The sequence below is a fragment of the Callithrix jacchus genome, chromosome X, assembly GCF_049354715.1.
Source record: "Callithrix jacchus isolate 240 chromosome X, calJac240_pri, whole genome shotgun sequence".
In the NCBI taxonomy this organism is placed as follows: domain Eukaryota; kingdom Metazoa; phylum Chordata; class Mammalia; order Primates; family Cebidae; genus Callithrix; species Callithrix jacchus.
The window spans coordinates 70000932-70022015 of record NC_133524.1 but is presented as its reverse complement, the minus strand read 5'-3'; the positions used below and the strand labels follow the sequence as shown (position 1 = coordinate 70022015).

Genomic DNA, 21084 nt, shown 5'->3' with positions numbered 1-21084 from the left:
TATTCTCACAATACCCTGTGAATCAAGTATTATTATCCCCAATTCACAAGTGAAGGGATTGAGGCCCAGAGATGAAGCTGGAATTTGATGGTACCATGAATGCAGCCTGGATCTTATGACTTCGGATTCAGTCTTGTTTAAATTTTTGCCTCCATGGGAGACATGGACATTGCCACCTACAAAAATTTCTATGGGCTGCTTCTTCTACATGCTTGTTCCCTTCCAATCTAAACTAATATCCTTTGAAAGCCTAGCACCAATCCCACTTTTTCTGTGGCCCCTGTCCTTTCTCACAGAGCACTCACTTGTACAGTGATCACTTCTTTCTCAGGACTTCTTTCTTGGAACTTCTAGATTACTTATTATCTTTGCCATTCAATGTCTTCATTTTTTTTATTTAAAAGACGACTGTGTAATCCTCATGTGCCAGGCCCTATAATAGATGTTAAAAAGAAAATGGGACAAAATGTTTATATGTAACCCTCTACTTTTTATTATGGAAAATTTCAAACTTACAGGAAAGTTGCAAGAATAGTAAACTAAATATATTTGCTTATACTCTATCTGAATTGCTAGTTGTTAATAGTTTGTCATATTTGCATACCCACCCCTGCACACACGCACGCACACACACACACACACACACACACACAGACATATATATGATTTTTTGATAAGCCATTTGAGAGTTACTTGCAGACATGAGTTAGTTTTTTAATCCAACTTAGTCCATTGACTTAAAGGTCTTTTTCTGAACCTGGCCTCTGCCCCTTTTTCTCAGGGAGTTCATTGTCTGATGGGGGAGACAGATATATAAGAAAGCAGTTACAGTACATTAAGATAGGTACTATAGGTACTGTATGTGTTTGAGATAACTACTAAGCTCTGTGGGAACACACAGAGGTGGGAATGTCTAAATTTCTCTGGAACAAGGCAAGGAAGACTTCACAGAGGAGTTGGGTTTTAAAGGATAATTGGGAAATGCTGGGTAGACTATGCTGTAGCTTAGTTTTTTTCACATATCTCTCCCATCATCCTTGTCTTCATGTTCTGCAAAACCTGTTAGAGATTCAATAAATAACTAATTGGACATATACCTGGGGGGAGAGAGTAAGAAATAACACAGATATAGTTGCATAGTTATATATTCTTATAAAGTCAGTTCACAGATATGGATTGATTGATTGATTGACATCCTCAAGAAGAATAGGCAAGAGGGAGAGTCACTTCGTGTGGGTAGAAGCCCTGGTGTATGAATGTACATGTATAATTAATGCCATCTAGAACACCTGGATCAGAAAGCAGTTGGTTTGGGGAACACAAAATACACATACCTCCCATCATTCCTACCACCCCATGCTTCCTACTAATTTTATCTTGCCTTGGAAGTTAGAACTTGAGGATAAAAATGACTGATAATAACCACTAATTGAGATCCTCCACTGAGTCCTTGATTCCCCAGGTTTGCTGTTTAAAGAAAATTTAGTTGGAAGCTGTGGGGCTGGATGGTAAAGAGAGCTGATGGATTTGCAAGAGAAAAAGTGACTAAGGCAGTAAAATGGTGAAGCCAATGAAGTGAGCCCATGATTCTTACAGAATAGTATAAATGCTGAGTTCTATATTGGTTGATTAGAGGCCATCAATATGTTTTTTTTAAATAAGTTCCTTTGGGGCATTGATTTAAAGACAAGACTATTCAAGCTCCTCCCTCTGTTTCTCATTCTAATTCATTGACTGTTAGAAAAGACAGAATGTGGTAGAAACTTTGAGTATGTGGTGACATGTATCAGAATTGAATAAAGTTTTCCCACAGAAGAGGTTGCATTAAATACTTTCTGTAACAGGGTATATTAAAGAGATGGACTCTTTCATTAGGGTCAAAGTCATATAGATGTCTTCTTATAGGTGTTATAATAAGTTTCCTTGCTTTATAATAAATGTTTCAGGCTTTAAAATGTGACAAAATCATGCACTGCCTATTCTTTGTCTTTTAAAAATTTCTTCTTTTGTTCTGTAAGGGGAGGAGACCATTTATAGACAGAAATTACTTAAGAAAGGGACTCTCCCAACGGAAACAATTTTTATTTTTATTTTTCCCTCAGTAAAAACCTTCACAAAGAGTTGGAACTTAATAGGTATTTATCCTTATCATGACTATTGCTTGTAGTCCCATTTGAATATGTTTTGACAAAATAACAGAATCATGTGGCTTCCAAGTAGATTACTTTTCAGAGGTGTCCTGAAGTTACCTCTGAGCCAGCATACCCTGGAGTAACCTGGTTGGCTTTCTTTTGGACTGTGAAACAAAGTTTTTTAGAGAAATAGAGAAGCTCTTCAGCGCTATGTTCCTCCAAAACATATTGCCTACCCATGCCACAATTGATGGGCCCTTTAGTGTCATGTAGTATATAGTTGGTGATCAGAATTTTGAGATGTTATGATTGGAAAACAAACTATTTTAAATTGTCAATCCCTAGTAAGAGAAATAGTGATTACTTGAAAAGAACTTATGACTTTTTTTTCAAGGAAAAAGGGTTGAGTAATATGAACAAATCCCCTTCGTATTCTTAATTGAAATTCACTTTATTCTTTAGGGGACATGTCCAGATAAATATTTCTGTGGACACTTGAAGATAAGTCTTTTCTAGTTTAGAAAATACAAAAGCAGTGTTGTAGTGAAGTTTTTTTAGGCCATAGGATGTATTTTAGAGTATCCTCAGAGTCTTACAATTTTTAAGCTGACTTGCCCCTTTCTCGAGGTGGAATGTCCTCTAATAGGATGGTTGGCTTATTTTTACATAAACCTGTTGGAGCTTGGATGATTTTTTTGACTTGAAGGGATTATAAAGTATAGCTTTTGATTCCACTTTTAGCTGTAATCAGCTCTTCTGTGTATCTATAAAGTAAATGCCATGTAAATAGGAACACAGGATAGGGTTACTTGTTCTCAAAAGGTCATGTACCAACTGCAGTTGCTGAGTAAGTGTTCCTGTATCTAGGGATGTTTATAACTGTCTTGTTTCCATTTATTTCTGCAGAGTGTAGTGAAGCTGATGAGAGGACTGCTACACTGCATGATCAGACAGGTATGGTATTGGTAACACCTTCCTCTCTAATAAAAGCACATTATAATAGTACCTCTACCCCTTAGGGAATGTTTATAGCTTATATTTTTTTCAGTTTCACAAATAGTACACATTAATTTTAGAAAGTTTGGAAAATTAGAGAGGGAAAATGTCACCCATAATCTCACAACCTAATTACAACTGGAATGTCTCCTTCTAGTCTTTTTTTCTCCCTCTACAAATGATTTTTAATGTGTTTCATCATTACTATACATGCAATTGTGTATGTTGGGTAAAAAGATGATACAGATCTAAAAATGCTCATTTGGTCAGGCACTGGTAGCTCTTGCCTATAATCCCAGCATTCTGGGAGGCCAAGGTGGGTGGATTGCTTGAGTCTAGGAGTTCAAGACCAGCCTGGGCAACATGGCAAAATGTTGTCTCTACAAAAAATGTAAAAATTAGCCAGGCATGGTGGTGCACTCCTTTAGTCCCAGCTACTTGGGGATGGTGGGGGTGAGGAGAGAGGATCACTTGAGCCCAGGAGGTCAAGGCTGCAAGGAGGTCAAGTGAGCCAAGATGGTGCCACTGCACTCCAGCCTGGGTGGCAGAGTGAGACCCAGTCTCAAAAACAAATAAACACACACACACACCCTCACACCTTCATTTGAAACCCTTGGGGCCATCAACTTTAGAATTTAAAGTTTTTCAGATTTTAAAACGTGCATATGCCTGCCAACCTTACAGTATATGGTGTATGCTATATATACACCATACATTATTTTATGCCTTATGTAGGTCTAAGACAGCACTCTATAATCGGAAACATTAATATCTCTGTAGGGAAACATACATTTTCATACTAAGTGGAATAAAGACAATTTGAATCTGATGTTGCCAACAAATGAATTTTGAGGCAAAACTTAGGTGAAAAACCTTTTTGAAGTTTTAGATTTTAGGATTGGAGATAAGAACCCTTGAATTTATATCTCCTTGCAGTAATTTGCATTTTCCTGACCTCCAGTGAAGTTTATGTATAGATTGAAAATTTGCATTCCCTCATGGATTGTCTGCTAAGTCCTTTGTCTATCTTCTAGGTTCTTTCTTGCCTGTTGAAGAGTTCTTATACATTATAGACATTAGTCCTTTGTCATATGCATTGTGAATTTTTCAGCAGTCTATCATTTATTTTTGAGGCTTGTTTGTGATGTTTTTGCATACAAAAGTGTTTTTACTTAAAAAAACTGTTTTATCTTAAGAGATCTTAAAGTATATTACCCATATTGAATCTGACCTGGTTTTTCTAGAGATCAATATTATGTTTTATTAGAAGAAGAAATTGAGGCCCAGATTGATAAAGTGACTGCCTACATGCACAGAAATCTATAGTAGAAAGAAATATATAGTAGATAGAAAGTAGTACATAGAAATATATGGTAGATAGAAAATAGTTGCTACTTTTATATTTTAGATATTTGCACTTTTTTTTAGATGGAGTCTTATTTTGTTGCTCAGGCTGGAGTGCAATGGTATGATCCTAGCTCACTCACTGCAGCCTTGGCCTCTGGGCTCAAGTGTCCTCCCACCTCAGCCTCCTGCATCCCTGGGACTACAGGGGTGCACCACCATGCCTTGTTAATTATTGTCATTTTTTTTTTGTAGGGATGGAATCTCACTATGTTGCCCAGGCTAGTCTCAAACACCTGGGATCAAGTGATCCTCCCACCTCAGTCTCCCAAAGTGCCAGGCGTTGCCTGGCCAATATTTGAACTTCCTACCTTACCAATTAGGTTTAAGGTCACTAATTTCAGGAACCAAATTTAAGGTGCAACTGTTACTGTCATACATCAGAGGCATTAATAATCAAACCTAAATTTTAGGAACTAAGTCTTTCAGTTGTCCTTTATGCAATATTTCCCTTCTGACTTCTAGTTTCAGCTTTCTGTTATGAACCCAGGAAATCTGATACAGATCTCAGTTAATTTAGAAAGTTTATTTTGCCAAGTTTGAGGACGTGCCCATGACACAGCCTCAGGAGGTCCTGAAGACATGTGCCCAAGGTAGTTGGGGCACAATTTGGTTTTATACATTTTTAGGAGACATGAGACAATGTCTCCTAAATATATGAAAGAAGTATATTAGTTCTATCCAGAAAGGCTGAGACTACTGAAAGCAAGGCCTCCCTCCACTAGGGGCTTGCAGGTCACAGGTAGGGGAGAGACAGATGATTGCATTGAGTTTCTGATAAGTCTTTCCAAAGGAGGCAATCAGAATATGCATCTATCTCTTTGAGCAGAGGGAAGGCTTTGAATAGAATGCTAGGCAGATTTGCCCTGAGCAGTTCCCTGCTTGAAGGGGCCCAAGATATTTTCCTTTCACATTTCCCCCATTTTCTTTTTAAAAAATCTTTTGGAGAAAGCATTTTACAAGAAAATGAGTCTCTGTTCTCAGGTTTCATCTGATCTCTTGCAGCTAGAACAGTTTATTTCTAGATGGGTAGGTCCCTAAAGCTCTTTTTTAGCAGGTTGTGAAGTCTCGTGTCCTGTGAAGAGAAAATAGTGGGAGGAAGGGAGAAAACAACCAAAAGAACAATCCTGACAAAATCAATATGGGCAACATTACTCTGAAGTCCATTCATTATTAGGCAGGTATGAAAGTGGCTCATGAATGTAAATAGGTTACTGGTTTTTTTTGTTTTGTTTTGTTTTGTTTTTTCGATATGGAGTCTCTTTCTGTCACCCAGGCTGGAGTGCAATGGTGTGATCTTAGCTCACTGCAACCTCCGCCTCCCAGGTTCAAGCAATTCTCCTGCCTCAGCCTCCTGAATAGCTGGGATTACAGGTGTGCCCCACCACGCCCACCTAATTTTTGTATGTTTTGAGTAGAGATGGGGTTTCACCATGTTGGCTAGGCTGGTCTCAAACTGCTTACCTCAAGTGATCTACCAACCTTGGTCTCCCAAAATGCTGGGATTAGAGGTGTAAGCCAACATGTCCAGCTAGTTACTGTTATTTTTTTCTGAAGTTTAAGTTGTCTGGCTTCAGTTCCCAGGGTTTTAAGAAAGCACAGCTGGGTTGTAAGAAAGCACAGCTGAATTTTCAGTGACTCCAAATTAGGAAAAATGGGGGGAAAAAGAGAAGGAAAAAAATTGAAAACATTATTTTGAAGACTTGTAGCAAAGAAAAGTTAGAATTCTGCCCAAACTGTAGAAAATAATAAAAATTGAAAAATATAAGGCAAGACGAGAATCTAACAATGTATGTACTATCATTTTGAAGCATAATTCTTTCCCCAGTTTCCCCTTTTACTAAGGACAAATCATGGTAGGACTGGTTTGCTTATTATACTTGGCCTAATTATTTGTATACAGTCAGCAAGAATAATTATTTTTTACATAGGCTTTTAAATAGGCTTTGATGGAACTTTGTTCCATAGGAAGAATCTCAGATAAGATTTTTTTGAAAGCCAAGCCCAGCCATGAACTTATGCCATCAAATATCTGTGAGCTGGGTGAATTTCTTCTTCTCTTGAGATTCTAAAATAAACCTGGGGCTTCTGTGCCTGTCGAAAAGTGACATTCCTTATTTACCAAAGATCAGAAACCCTATATATGGACTGTGTACACAAAATATGAGGCCAGTTGTTCCAAGGGCTTCATTGGCTCCATAAGTCAAGTTGGATTCCTTAAAGGAAAGCACACCATTCCAGTCAAAGCCTTGGTAAAATTACCAGTTTCTCCAATTATGTCCTGTTACAAATGAAAACAGATTCTTATTGTACTTATGCAAATAACTATTGCTGTAAGTTAAGAATATTCAGTTTCCAAATTCTGCAGAAATTCAGGTAGAATTTGGTATGCTCCACATCTTGTTCATGGGAGTATACTAAAGTTGTTAAAAGCTGTCAGTGCTCAAAAGAAAAGCTTTAAGACTCTGAAAACAAAAGATCAGCAAAAATTTTAAGCAAAAAGTCCAAAAAATTAGTTCAATCCATGCAGTTATTTCCTGTTCTGCTTGATACTGATGAACGTTTTAGCTCTCCATGAGTCCTATAAGTTTTTCCTCTATTCTGATATCACAGTCTCCACAGTTAATCAGAAACCTGCATTTAAAAGCAACTGTTAGAATTTTATAGCTGATTATAAAACCACGTTCTAAAGGGGACCAAAACAAGACAACCATTGCCCATGGATGAAAAAAAAGTTTTAAGGCAGCCATAGGCAAAAGGCACAATTGACAAAGAAATTTGTTACCTTTCTGGCACATAACAATTACGATTATTACTGATAATGTACACAACATTATATCAGAATTTCAGGAGTTTCCCATAATTTTGGAACATGTACCAATAAAGCATTTATACAAATATAGCCCACAGAAAACCAAACACCATTTCATATTTGACAATGCTTCCTGTATAATTTTTATAGCAAATAAGCCAAATTATGTCATTTTTGGACTTCAGGGAACCTAATGTCTTAAAGGATTAATTAGATTAGAAAAAGGCATAATTTATAATTTGATTTTGGAAAGTTTGTCAAATATAAAATGTTTAAAATGCTTGATATTACCAAATAGTATTACAGGTCATTGTTTAACCAAAGTAATAATTCAAGGACTTCAAAAAAAGAGGAAAACCTCCATTCTTTGAGAGAGGAGACTTAATTTTCTAAACAAGAAGCCCAAATAAAAACAGCATGAAGCCAATTACATTTGTTTTTCAAAATTTTGTAAATAATCTGTAAAGTTTAATCTTGATTATAAAATATAACTTTCATAAGCCTTTTATAAACTTTAGTAAGGAGTTGGTTAATGCTTTAAGAAAAATTTGTTAATCTGACACAGGGGTCTGTATACTGGTTTTGTATCAGTGTGCCTTTGACACTAATGATTAATTTATAGAGAAACTGAACTGATTTTATCTTGAAAATTTGGCCCTTACAATCTTATGTGCCCTTTAATTTTTCTTTTCTTTTCTTTTTTTTTTTTTTTTTTTTTCCCTGTGTTTCAGGAATGCAGTCTATTTTGATTGGCATCTTCTATGGGGCCTGCAGATGAGGCTTTAATTCCTCTCAGTGTTTAAGATTTAGCAGGACTTGATGTCCTTTTTAGACCTAGGAGTTAGAGCCCTCTAACTCAATGTCACAAGGACTTTAAAAGCACATACAGGAAGATACATGGGTGTAATAACTTTGGTTTTAAAAAAATATTTTTAATCTATTTTTTTCCTAAGCAAACCAAAACTTAATAATAGTATTTGGACTTTTTGGTTTGTCCTGAACATCCCTTCTTCTTAAACAGTCATTTTATTTTAGGACTAAAATTTAACCATATAAGATTATTTCTTGTATAAAATTGTTTCTCTTTAAGCTTTCTTACCACAAAAAAAAACCTCTTTATTCTTATAGCTTTCTTTACATCTCCTTTTGTTTCTTGGTTCTGTTTACCTTGTTTTATACATAACATTTAAATAAGCTTTGAATTAGACAAAACTTGTTCACCTATTATTTTTTACCAAGAATGTTTTCCTACAATATGTATTTATTGGAAAATACCCAAATAATGAAATATCGATGATTTAACGTAACCTTATATACAAAATGTACTTATTGTATTACATTTACCTAATTATTTTATTTTAATTGTTTTACAGTAATCTTGTTTCACAAGATTATTTGTGAAAACTATGATAGTCATAATTTATAGTTATGAAACTGCCATTGTAAATTATAACTGAGACAGTGAAAAAAGATTTGACCTAACCGATTCCACCTTGCTCTAAGCCTGAAGCTGTCCTTGTTCATACCTGGGCATGGGCTAAACTAACTTTGGGAGGAATTTAACTTATAAATTAGGTTTCAAACAAAGACAATAACAGTCCTTTCTCAAAACAAACCTCCTTATTGTCTGTGCATACTGCCAAAAGCCACAGGATTAGAAGTTATGATACTCTTACTAAACTCATGACACAGCTATTTTCATTAAGCCTGTATCAATGTCTTATTTATTAAAAATTATGCAAGCAAAGAATCATTCTGTTTTGGGCTGGGTTATAGTTTGTAACCTCATGCCAAATTTTGACACCTTAAAGTATTTGTCAGCGATAAGTATGAAATTGCTTGATTAATAAATGCAAAACAAAAGAATGTATATGGTCAAATCTTAAGACATTTCTAGTATTACTTTATCAAATAATTTTAAAACTTGCTTATTAAAGATTTTACTTAAGTTACATAAACTTGAAAAAGCATTTGACTATTCTGTTTTAGTATCTGATTTAAGCACTTTTATTTTGCTTTAAGGCAATTAATTAGATCTCTATTACGTATTTTTAGTAGTGAAATACTAGGTACACAACAGATAAATACATATAAAGACATATTAGGCATGCCAATGGAAGCACATTTTATAGATTTGTTCTTTTCTTCGACTTTCAGATTCTCAATAACTTGTTTCACAACCCTATGCATTTGTCAGCTAAATAGCCTTAAATTTGCACATTAAAGGAGACAGCTCAGGTGAAAATCAAATAGCAAAATTTACATCATAAGATACAGAGAAAAATGTCTGGTGGTGCAGAACTAGAGGGAGATGCTTTTACAGTGTACTTAAAAAAAATTTTTAAACAAAGACATTTCTGAGTGTCTTCCTTAAAAACCCAAAAGTAGCCTCTGTTGCAATAACTATTTTAGTCAAAAAAATCAGGTGAAAACAGAATTCAGTCAACTGAGAAGACAAAAGACAAAAAGACAAGGTCTTAGGAGAGAAAAAAAAAAACATGAACGCTTTTTAAATATAAACATGCCCACATGCACGCATACACACACACACCTTGTATGTTAACCTTTTAATTAAGCTGACTTTTAACCATTGAGCTCCTTTAAAAAAAATCTTTTAAAATCTTATTACCATATTTTAGCTAGGACAAAATGCTTCTAAACTAACAATGATCACACAAATTATGCGATTTCTGAGCACTCTAAGTGTAAGCAGATTTTAACACCAGCTAGTTGTTAATGCTAACTTTAGTCGTTTAAAAATAATTTGTGAGACAGAATCCCAAACCAGATTCTTACCTAGTGATGGGTCTCAGGCTGTAGACTGCTCTCTAGTGTCCTAGAAACAGGAAAAACAAAACTCAAACTCAGTAAAGGAGTTACCTGCCTTCTGTCACCATGGAAGCAGGAAAACTTGCTTTTCTTGTGTTGAAAGCAAGGAAAACTCCAAAGAAGAGGAGTTATAACAGCAAAATAAACCTTAGCTGTCGACCAAATTTTGGGAGATCAGGGATTCTGTGGAGGGAGTGCTCTCAGGCCTCAGCAAATTGCCCTATTGGTTTGAGCCATAAAGTTAGCTCATGCCGGTACCAACCACCAACATGAGATTTGTCAAAGGTCAGGGGCATCTCCACTCAGAATCCACCCCCACCTTGAGGTTACCAAAATGTGAACTCTGAAAAACTGAGACAGGTCTCAGTTAATTTAGAAAGTTTATCTTGCCAGGGTTGAAGACATGCCCATGACATAACCCTCAGGAGGTCCTGAGGACTTGTGCCCAAGGTGGTTGGGGCACAGGTGGGTTTTATACATTTTTGGGAGACATGAGACATCAATCAAAGCAAGGCCCCCCAACTGGGGGCTTCCAGGTCACAGGTAGGTGAGAGACAGATGGTTGGATTCTTTGAGTTTCTGATAAGTCTTCCCAAAGGAGGCAATCAGAATATGCATCTATCTGTGAGCTGAAGGATGACTTTGAATAGAATGCTAGGCAGATTTGCCCTCAGCTGTTTCCAGCTTGAAGTGGTCCAAGATATTTTCATTTCACACTTTCATACCATTACTCCATCTCGCTGTCCCTCTCTCAGCAGCTTTTTAAATTACTCCTTCAAAATATATCCTCTTATTATAATTTCCTTCAAAATTTCGACCTCAGTTTCAGGAACAAATGTATCTTTTCACACTCAGTTATCTTTTACTAAGCTGTTCTCACTCAAGCACTCTGAATCTCAGTTTATATCTACAGTGTGGCAAAGCAACTATATGAAGAGTGAACAAGAAGCAATGAAAAGAAAAGAGCTGTTTTTTACTATTTGATATTATTTTCTAATTAAATCATTAAAATGAAAAACAACAATAACAGACTTTCCAGTTGTACTGGTGTAGGGAAAAAGAGGTAACAGTGTATTTTAAATATTTGCAATTGCCTGAAGATAATGTATCTTCACATTGCAACAATGTATGTTAGAGTACTACAGAAGTATGGCATATGGGTTGATTTTTCAATATATCCTTTTTTTAATGTTGTTGTTCTTTTCAGGTGGATAAAGTAGAATCCTTCAAACATAGTCAGAGTACTAAGGATAGCCTCCATGCCAAGTACAACACCAAAACGTGTGCCACTGTAGTGGGTGATGACCAATGGGGACACCTGCAGTTGGATGCTACCTCTGTGTACCTGCTGTTCTTAGCCCAAATGACGGCCTCAGGTCAGTACAAGGAGAGAAGTACTGGGAGCCCCTGAGCATGGAGTCTGCGGTACTAACTAATATTCTTTTAAGAACCAGTAAGTCTGGGGTAGATCTTCTTGAGACAGGTACTTTTTATTGTTTTTTAACCCTCAGATATCATGAGATGGCAAAGAAGAGCTAGGGTTTATTGCTTGTTCTCATACAGTACATTGACAATCCTGCCAATTAGTATAAATATAAATCAAATCATCTACTTTTGCTACTCTTTATGAATATATTATAAACAAGGCATCTGTCTATAGGCATCTAAATTACATTAAGAAAATTAACTTAGGAATCAGAATCTAATTTTTTTATTATTGAATAATATATCCTTTTCAGATGATTCTCTTATTAACTTTGGATGCTTTACCTGAGAAAGGGAAGTGTAAGAAACAACTTAATTTCCTTTTGTTTCTCCTAAATTGGGGGAGGGCAATGTATCCAATTATACCTAGTTTAGAAAAATAATGGGACCTTTGCCGGAGTTTCCTAAATTAAGGTACTTCTCAAAATACCAAATTTTTGACATTTAATTTCTTTATCTTCCAATCTGGTTATAGAGCTCCTTTGTACTAAGGGTATCCAGGGTAGGAATTCCTTCAAAATACTCTTCTCCTTTTTTAATAGAAATAAATATTTGATGATAAACCTTTCCTTTATTTCCTCTAGAACGCACATCTCAGAAGCTGAATAGCCTTTTCTCAAAAGTATGAACTGGCTACCTAGATATGCCCTCCTTTTGTAGGGGAGGTTTCTCCCTGAATAAATATATTTTTAGGTGTAATTTATTTAAATAGAATGACAGCTATTACTCCATTTCTAATATTATTTTAATACCGACTCTGGAGTTTCATCTACAAAGCAACAATATCTGAATATCTCCTATGGTTTTTCATTTTGAGCCCAGAATGGAAGCAGAAATGTACCAAAGAGGCTTATAGGAGATATATCATGCTCTCTTCAGCAGCACATATTCTAAAATTGGAATGATACAGGAGACATATCCATTCATTCAACAAATGTTTATTGATTTCTGACTTAACATTTGATTTTCAGCTCAATCAGCTGACTCTGATAGGTACTTGGAATAAAGTAGATATTATTTGATCAGGCCTTTGAGGAATAAGTAGAAATTTACAAATCAGAGAAGGGATGGGAATAGCATGAATATAACATGGAAATTTGAAAGGCACTGACCATCAAGGTAAGGCTGGATATCTTCTATGGTTAGAATATAATATGCATCTGGAAAAATGACAAAAATATGAAACTAGAAAGTTGGGGCTAGCTGCTTGACAGCCTGTGTACGATGCTATATAGTTTGGAGTTTAGTCTGTAATCAGTAGAGAGTCATTCAAGGTAAATAATCAAGGAAGTTTCAGATGATTCACTTAAGTAGCAGGAAGATAGATTGGATAGGGAAGAAGACTAAGATGACAGACTTGTCAGACTAGTAAAACGCTCTGAGGCAAGATTGATATAGAATTTATGGGTGGCCGATTAGCAGCAGCTCAGGATCGTAGCTCCCAGTGAAAGCGCAGAGAATGAGTGGACGCCACACTTCCAGATGAATTTTTGTTGTCCACAGACCAGGAGATTCCCAGTGGAGAAGCCCCATGGGTCGCCAGCATGACTCTTTTGGCTGACGTGGCTGTTTTGCCGGCACCCTGGCGTGGCGGTTCTCAGTGCAGACTATACGGGACTGGGTGCCCTTTTAGTTGGTGTTTGGAGCTCCAGGAAGGCAGTTGCCCACTCAGCTGATTGAAAAGGGGACTGAGTGGGGAGCAAGACTGGGAGATTCCTGGGCAGAAAAGCGCCATGAATCTCAATGCTTCTGTTACAGCTGGCACAGTAGGTCACCACAGGGGAAATTACACAGATTCCAGTGCCTTTTCAGTGGACAACTGGAACACCTGGGAGAGAGTCAACCATTCAACTAAAAAAAAAAAAAGAAGTAGAGGCTCTTAGACAGGGAGCCAGGTGATCAGGCTTGGCTGGTCCTACTCCCACAAAAAAACAGCAATTGGAAGCACTGAGGATTGAGAGTTTCACAGCAAGCACAGCTGAACCTAGGAAGGTCCAGCTTTGTGGGGGAGGGGTGTCCACTGAAGGAAAACTAAGAAACAGGAAAACACTTAATCACCAGCAGGTTGGACATCCACTCACAGACCCAATCTGAAAGTCAGCAATTACAAAGACGACAGGTGGATAAATTCACAAAGATGGGAAGAAACCAGTACAGAAAGGCTGAAAATACCTGAAATCAGAATGTCTCTCCTCCTACAGGGGATCACAGTTCCTCATCAGCAACAGAACAAGGCCTGATGGAGAATGAGTGTGATGAAATGACAGAATCAGGCTTCAGAAGGTGAACAATAAGAAACTTCTGTGAGCTAAAAGAACATGTTCTAACCCAATGCAAAGAAACTAAGAACCTTGAAAAAAAGGTTTGACGAAATGCTAACGAGAGTAGACAATTTAGAGAGGAATATAAGTGAATTAATGGAGCTGAAAAACAATACGAGAACTTCATAAAGTATGCACAAGTTTTAACAGTCGAATTGATCAAGGAGAAGAAAGGATATCAGAGGTCAAAGACCAACTTAATGAAATAAAACGAGAAGACACGGTTAGAGAAAAAAGGGTAAAAAGGAAAGAGCAAAGTCTACAAGAAATATGGGACTATGTGGAAAGACCTAATTTAAGTTTGATAGGTGTACGTGAATGTGATGAAGAGAATGAATCCAAGCTGGAAAATATTCTTCAGGATATTATCCAGGAAAACTTTCCCAACCTAGCAAGGCAGGATAATACTCAACACCAGGTAATACAGAGAACACCACAAAGATATTCCTCAAGAAGAGCAACCCCAAGGCACATAATCGTTAGATTCACCAGGGTTGAAATAAGGATAAAATTCTAAGGGCAGCCGGAGAGAAAGGTCAGGTTACCCACAAAGGGAGGCCTATCAGACTCACAGCAGATCTCAGCAGAAACCCTACAAGCCAGAAGAGAGTGAGGGGCCGATATTTAACATCCTTAAAGAAAAGAACTTTCAACTCAGAATTTCATATCCAGCCAAACCAAGCTTCATAAGTGAAGGAAAAATAAATTTTTTTGCAAACAAGCAAGTACTCAGAGATTTCATCACCACCAGGCCTGCTTTATAAGACCTTCTGAAAGAAGCATTACACATAGAAAGGAACAACCAGTACCAGCCATTCCAAAAACATACCAAAAGGTAAAGAGCTTCAACATAATGAAGAATCTACATCAACTAATGGGCAAAACAACCAGCTAGCATTAAATGGCAGTAATAAACTCACACATATTAATTTCAATCCTAGATTTAAATGGGCTAAATTCCCCAATCAAAAGACACAGACAGGCAAATTAGATAAAAAGCCAAACCCATCGGTATGCTGCATCCAGACCCATCTCACATGCAAGGGTACACAAAGACTCAAAGGGATGGAGAAAGATTTACTAACCAAATGGAGAGAAAAAAAAAGCAGGAGTTGCAATTCTTGTCTCTGATAAAATAGACTTTAAAGCAACAAAGACCAAAAGAGACGAAGGACATTACATAATGGTAAAAGAATCAATGCAACAAGAAGACCTAACAATCCTAAATATATATGTACCCAATACAGGAGCACCCAGATACATAAGGCAAGTTCTTAATGACTTACAAAGAGACTTAGACTCCCACACAATAATAGTGAGTGACTGGGCCGGGCGCAGTGGCTCACGCCTGTAATCCCAGCACTTTGGGAGGCCGAGATGGGTGGATCACAAGGTCAAGAGATTGAGACCATCCAGGTCAACATGGTGAAACCCCGTCTCTACTAAAAATACAAAAAATTAGCTGGGCATGGTGGCGCGTGCCTGTAATCCCAGCTACTCGGGAGGCTGAGGCAGGAGAATTGCCTGAGCCCAGGAGGCGGAGGTTGCGGTGAGCTGAGATTGCGCCATTGCACTCCAGCCTGGGTAACAAGAGCGAAACTCCGTCTCAAAAAAAAAAATAAATAAATAAATAATAGTGAGTGACTTTAACACTATATTGTCAATATTAGATAGATCAACGAGACAGAAAATTAACAAGGATATCCAAGACTGGAACTCAGACCTGGAACAAGTAAACTTAATAAACACTTACAGAACTCTCCACCCCAAATCCACAAAACATACATTTTTCTCAGTATCACATCACACCTACTCTAAAAGTGACCACATAATTAGAAGTAAATCATTCCTCAGCAATTGCATAGCATTTCACAGGTTTAAATGAAATATTGGTTGGCTGCTTGTTTGTTATTTTCCTCCCTTATTCCTTCCTGTCTTCACTGTTAAGCACATTTATTGGCATAAAAGAGGTTTTTAATACCCACTTTTAGACTGCATTCTAGCCTGGGCAATAGAGCAAGATTCCCGCTCTCTCTCCCTCTTTCTCTTCCTCTTTCTTTCTCTCTTTCATTCTTTTCTTTCTTTCTTTCTTTTTCTTTCTTTTCTTTCTAAAAAAAAGATGGAGCATTGAGGATCTACTCAGTGTAGCAAGGAGTGATCAAGCACTCACAGAATGGCTAGGATTTAGGAAAGAGATAAATTGAGGCAATAACAATAATGATAATAGAACACTTTCTGTGACTAAACTCTATTTTGAGAAATGAGTCATCCAGAGGAGAAGACCAACAACATAAAAAAGAAAAAAAGAATTTATGTAAGTCAGTTGCTTTGAGAATGAAAGGGCATATGTGAGATATAAGTGGTAGTATGCAAGATCTATATAGAGTATTTAGCAATGCTCTACACATTTTTGAATACTTAACAAATCTCAACCTTGGTTAAAAGAGAGGCTTAGACAGAACCTGGCTGCAACATATAGAATGGAGGCATGAGGAGCTCCATGGAACCTCTCCCAGCAAAACAATCATAAATGTTGAAAATTATTTTTTAAAAACCACTTACATTATTGGAAATTGTCTGAAGCACATAGAGCAAGTAGAGAAACATTTACTCCAGGAAATCTACTAAGTGTTGGCAAAAGCAGGGAGGGAATGTTGCATTTGAATCTCAATCTACTCCCTCCTCCACCCCACCTCAGCACAGCAGAAGCAATATTGAAGGTGGGTACAGCCAAGAGCACAATCTCCCCAGCTAGTCCCCAGTTTAGGGGTACTGTCCCTCCCTGAAGGAGGTAGGTTGTGATCGTTTGTTTCTCATCCTCTCCAGCTTGATGTTGCAGAAGATAGTTCAGGCCAGAATAGCTGACAGGCCTGGAGTTCCCCTTCTCCCCAGGCAAAGGCAGTGTGAGAACGGTAGGCCCTGATTAACCTTGGCGCACTGCAGGAGGTGGAGGTTCTACTCTGGAAGGGGCAAACTAAGAACATCAAAAAGGCTACTATCCCTTCCCAGCACACAATTTGTAAAGCAGGAGTGTCACTCCAAAAGAAGTGGGCCACTGTTCTCACCACTAGCTCTGGAGCATTGGCATAAGAATTTTGCTGGGGAGAGACACAGGCTGTAAAGACACAAACCTCTGTAGCTTTTCCCAAAGGAATTGACTTGATTTGGAACAGAGTGTGGAAAAAAAGCCTAAAGGCAATCTCAAAAAACAATGGAGATTTTGGTTCTAAGCAATTAAGAGGATCCTAGTAGCTCAATAAGAGCAAAAAGTAAACCATATGCTAGCTCAATGGCACATGAAACATTTTTCAGGATAGATTATGTGGTATACCATAAAACTAGCCTCACAAAATTTGAAAGATTTAAAAATACAAAGTATGTTCTATGACCAAAATGGAATTAAATTAAGAACAGAGAGAAATTTAGGAAACTCACAAATATATGGAAATTAAGCAATATACACCTAAATGACCAATGAGTCAAATAAGAATCACAAGGGAAATTAGAAAATACTTTGAGCTAAATTAAAAAGAGAACACAACATGCCAAAACTGATAGGAAGCAGCAAAAACCGTGCTTAGAGGGAAGTTTATAGCTGTAAACACCAATATAAAAAAAAAAAGGAAAGGAGACTGGGTGCAGGGGCTCATGCCTGTAATCCCAGCACTTTTGGGGGCCGAGGTGGGCGGATCACTGGAGGTCAGGAGTTTGAGACCAGCCTGGCCAACATGGTGAAACCCTGTCTCTACTAAAAATACAAAATTAGCCAGGCATGGTGGTAAATGCCTGTAATCCCAGCTACTCAGGAGGCTGAGGCAGGAGAATCACTTGAACCCAGGAGGCAGAGGTTGCAGTGAGCTGAGATCATGCCATTGCACTCTGGCCTGAGCAACAAGAATGAAACTCTGTCTCAAAAAAAAAAAAGAAAAGAAAGAAAAAAAGAAAAAAGAAAAATTAGTAACCTAACCTTCCACCTTAAGGCACTGGAAAAAGTCGAGCAAACTAAACCCAAAGCAAACAGAAAGGATGAAGTGATAAACATTACAACAGAAATTAACGAAACAGAATGGAAAAACAAAAATTCATTCTTTAAAAAGATCAACAAAATTGACAAATCTTTAGCCACACTGACTGAGAGAAAAAGAACACTCAAATTACTAAAATTAGGAATAAGAGAGGGGACATCACTACAACCTTATAAAAATATAAAGAACTAAAAGAGAATACTATGGACAACTGGTTACCAACAGTTTCTTCTTCACACCATATATAAAAATTAACTCAAGGCCGGGAGTGGTGGCTCATGCCTGTAATCCCAGCACTTTGGGAGGCCAAGGCAGGAGGATCACTTGAGGTCAGGAGTTCGAGACCAGCCTGGCCAACATGGCTTAACCCCATCCATCCCTACTAAAAATACAAAACTTAGCTGGGTGTGGTGGTGTGTGCCTGTAATTCCAGCTACTCCAGAGGCTGAGGCAGGAGAATCATTTGAACTCAAGAGGCAGAGGTTGCAGTGAGCTGAGATTACACCATTGCACTCCAGCCTGGGTGACAGAATGAGACTCCATCTCAAAAAAAGAGAAAGTAAAAAAAGGAAAAAAGTAAATTAAAAAAAATTAACTCAAAATAAATTGTAGACCTAAATGTAAGAGGGAAAACTATAAAACACTATTATTCTGCCACAACAAAATACCACATAACGGGTGGCTTAAACAACAGAATTTTATTTTCTCACACTTCTGGAGGCTGGAAGTCCAAGATCAAGGCTGGCAGGGTTGGTTTCTCTCATCTTGGCTTGCAGATGGTTACCCTCCCTGTGTTCTCACATGGCCTTTTCTGGAGTGTGCACTCCTGGTGTGCTTCCTCTTTTTATAAGGATAGCAGCCCTATTAGGTTAGGGTCACCCTCATGACCTCATTTATCTACTTATCTCCTTGAAATCCCTATCTCCAAATGTAGTCATATTAGGGGTTAGGGCTTCAACATACAAATTTTTGGGGGGAGGACACAATTCAGTACACAACAAACACTTAGAGAAAAATATAGAAGTAAATGTTTCTGGCATTGGGTTAGGAAATAGCCTGTTAGATATGGCACCAAAGACATAAGCTACTAAAGAAAAAAATAGATAAACTGGAATGTATCAAAATTAAGAACTTTTGTGCTTCAAAGGACCCCATCAGGAAAGTAATAAAACAGCCAATAGTATAGAAGAAAATATTTGCAAATCATGTATCTGATAAGGTACTTGTATCTAAAATAAAGAACAGAACTTAATACAAAAAATAAATAACCTAATTTAAAATGGTCAAAGAATCTGAATTGACATTCCTCAAAAAAAAGATATTCAGATAACCAATAAGTACATGAAAGGATAATGAAGATCATTAATTTCAAAAGAAATGCAGGCAGGCCCAAACCACAATGAGATACCACTTCACACCCATCAGGATGACTGTAATCAAAAAGGCAGATAATAAGTGTTGCTGAGGATGTGGAAGAATTGGAACCCTCATACACTGCTGGTGGAAATATAAAATGGTGCAGCTGCTTTGGAAAACAGTCTGGTAGTTCCTTAAAAGGCTTAACATAGAGTTACCATATAATCTAGCAGTTTCACTCCTAAGTAGATATATACGCAAGAGAAATGAAAACATATGTTTACTCAAAAGCTTATGCATGAATGTTTATAGCAGCATTACTTATGATAGCCATTAACAAAAATAACCCAAATGTTTATCAACTGATAACTGGATAAATAAAATGATACATCTGCACAATGGAATTTTTTTTTTTTTACTTTTTTTTATGTTACTGCTACCTCTGAAGATGGAATATTTCGGGCAATAAAAAATGAATTACTGATATATGCCACAACACTGACAAACTTTGAAAATATTATGCTAAGTGAAAATACCCAGACATAAAAGACCACATATTGTGTGATTCTATTTATGTGAATGTCAATTAAGGCAAATCATAGAGACAGGAAGTAGATTAGTGATTACTTAGGCTGGGGGCCAATTATATAAGGGAAATGGGAAGTGACCGCTAAGGGGTACAGGATTTCTTTTTGGAGTGATGAAAATGTTCTAAAATTGATTGTAGTGATGGTTGCACAACTGGATACAATAAAAACCATTGAATATATACTTCTTATGCATACTTTTTATTTATCTCTATAATGTTGTTTCTGAAAATGAAAGAGGCTTAATGTTATACAGATGGGTATAAAATATAAGTGCAATAGACCACTGATTCACCTCCATTTCTGGAGCCCTGTATGCCTTAGTATGATTTGTATAGTGCTGTTACCTTTGGTCTATTCCAGCCCTATCTCATTTTATGTGTACTCACCTCAGCATTCTTTGTTCAACAAGCAGTGTCTCGGTTCTACAGGAGGGACAGGATCCAGAGGTCCTGCATTTATGACCTTTCCTCAAGAGACTGGTCCCTTTCCTGTGGTTAACAGAAGTGTTTAAAATCACTTAATAAATTTTCAAACATCTACTGTTCAGTAGTGTTTAATACCATTCATAATACTATGTGAGATAATTTTAGTGGCTATATGAGATACTTGTAGAAGATGCAGATATAAATAAGATATAGTTATTTCCTTAAAATTCAAGTACACATTTGTCTATAATACAGAGTAAAAAAATAAGTGAATAAAAGTGAGGAAAATAAAATTCTGCGAATCACAAGAGGAGAATCAATGATAGCTTCACAGAGGAGATAGCGTTTGAGTTGAGCCTTGAAAGAACAGTGGGATTTCAAGATGTGGAGAGAAGAAGGCCATTTAAATGGAGAATATAATGAGCAAAGGGATATAAATGGTAGAAATGTGTGGCATTTGTATGGTATAGCTGTGATACAAATCTAAGAGATGAATAAGACCAATTTCACACTTTTGCCTTCTCTGTCTCTGCTCAATCACATTGGCACACAAAATGTCAAGATGAAGCTGATGTCCCATGTCACTATCATCTCTTCTGTTTTCCCTCCTCTTTCCAAGAAGTTAATGTCATTACTGCTACAAGAAAAAATACACTTTGCTTCTGCAGCTTCCCTGTTCTATGAGTGCTATTTTGACAGAGCCATAGAT

At 37.1% G+C, this 21084-nt stretch overlaps 1 protein-coding gene across 8 annotated transcripts in view; it reads left to right on the top strand.

Annotated features, from left to right (window-relative positions):
• Positions 1 to 21084, top strand: part of PHKA1 (phosphorylase kinase regulatory subunit alpha 1) — a 186775-nt gene that overhangs the window by 5585 nt on the left and 160106 nt on the right. For all 8 annotated transcript variants that reach the window (XM_078362950.1, XM_078362949.1, XM_078362947.1 and 5 more), the window contains exons 3-4: positions 3039 to 3086; positions 11381 to 11549. In XM_078362950.1, the coding sequence (XP_078219076.1) occupies positions 3039 to 3086; positions 11381 to 11549 (217 nt within the window). The remainder of the gene's footprint in view (positions 1 to 3038; positions 3087 to 11380; positions 11550 to 21084) is intronic.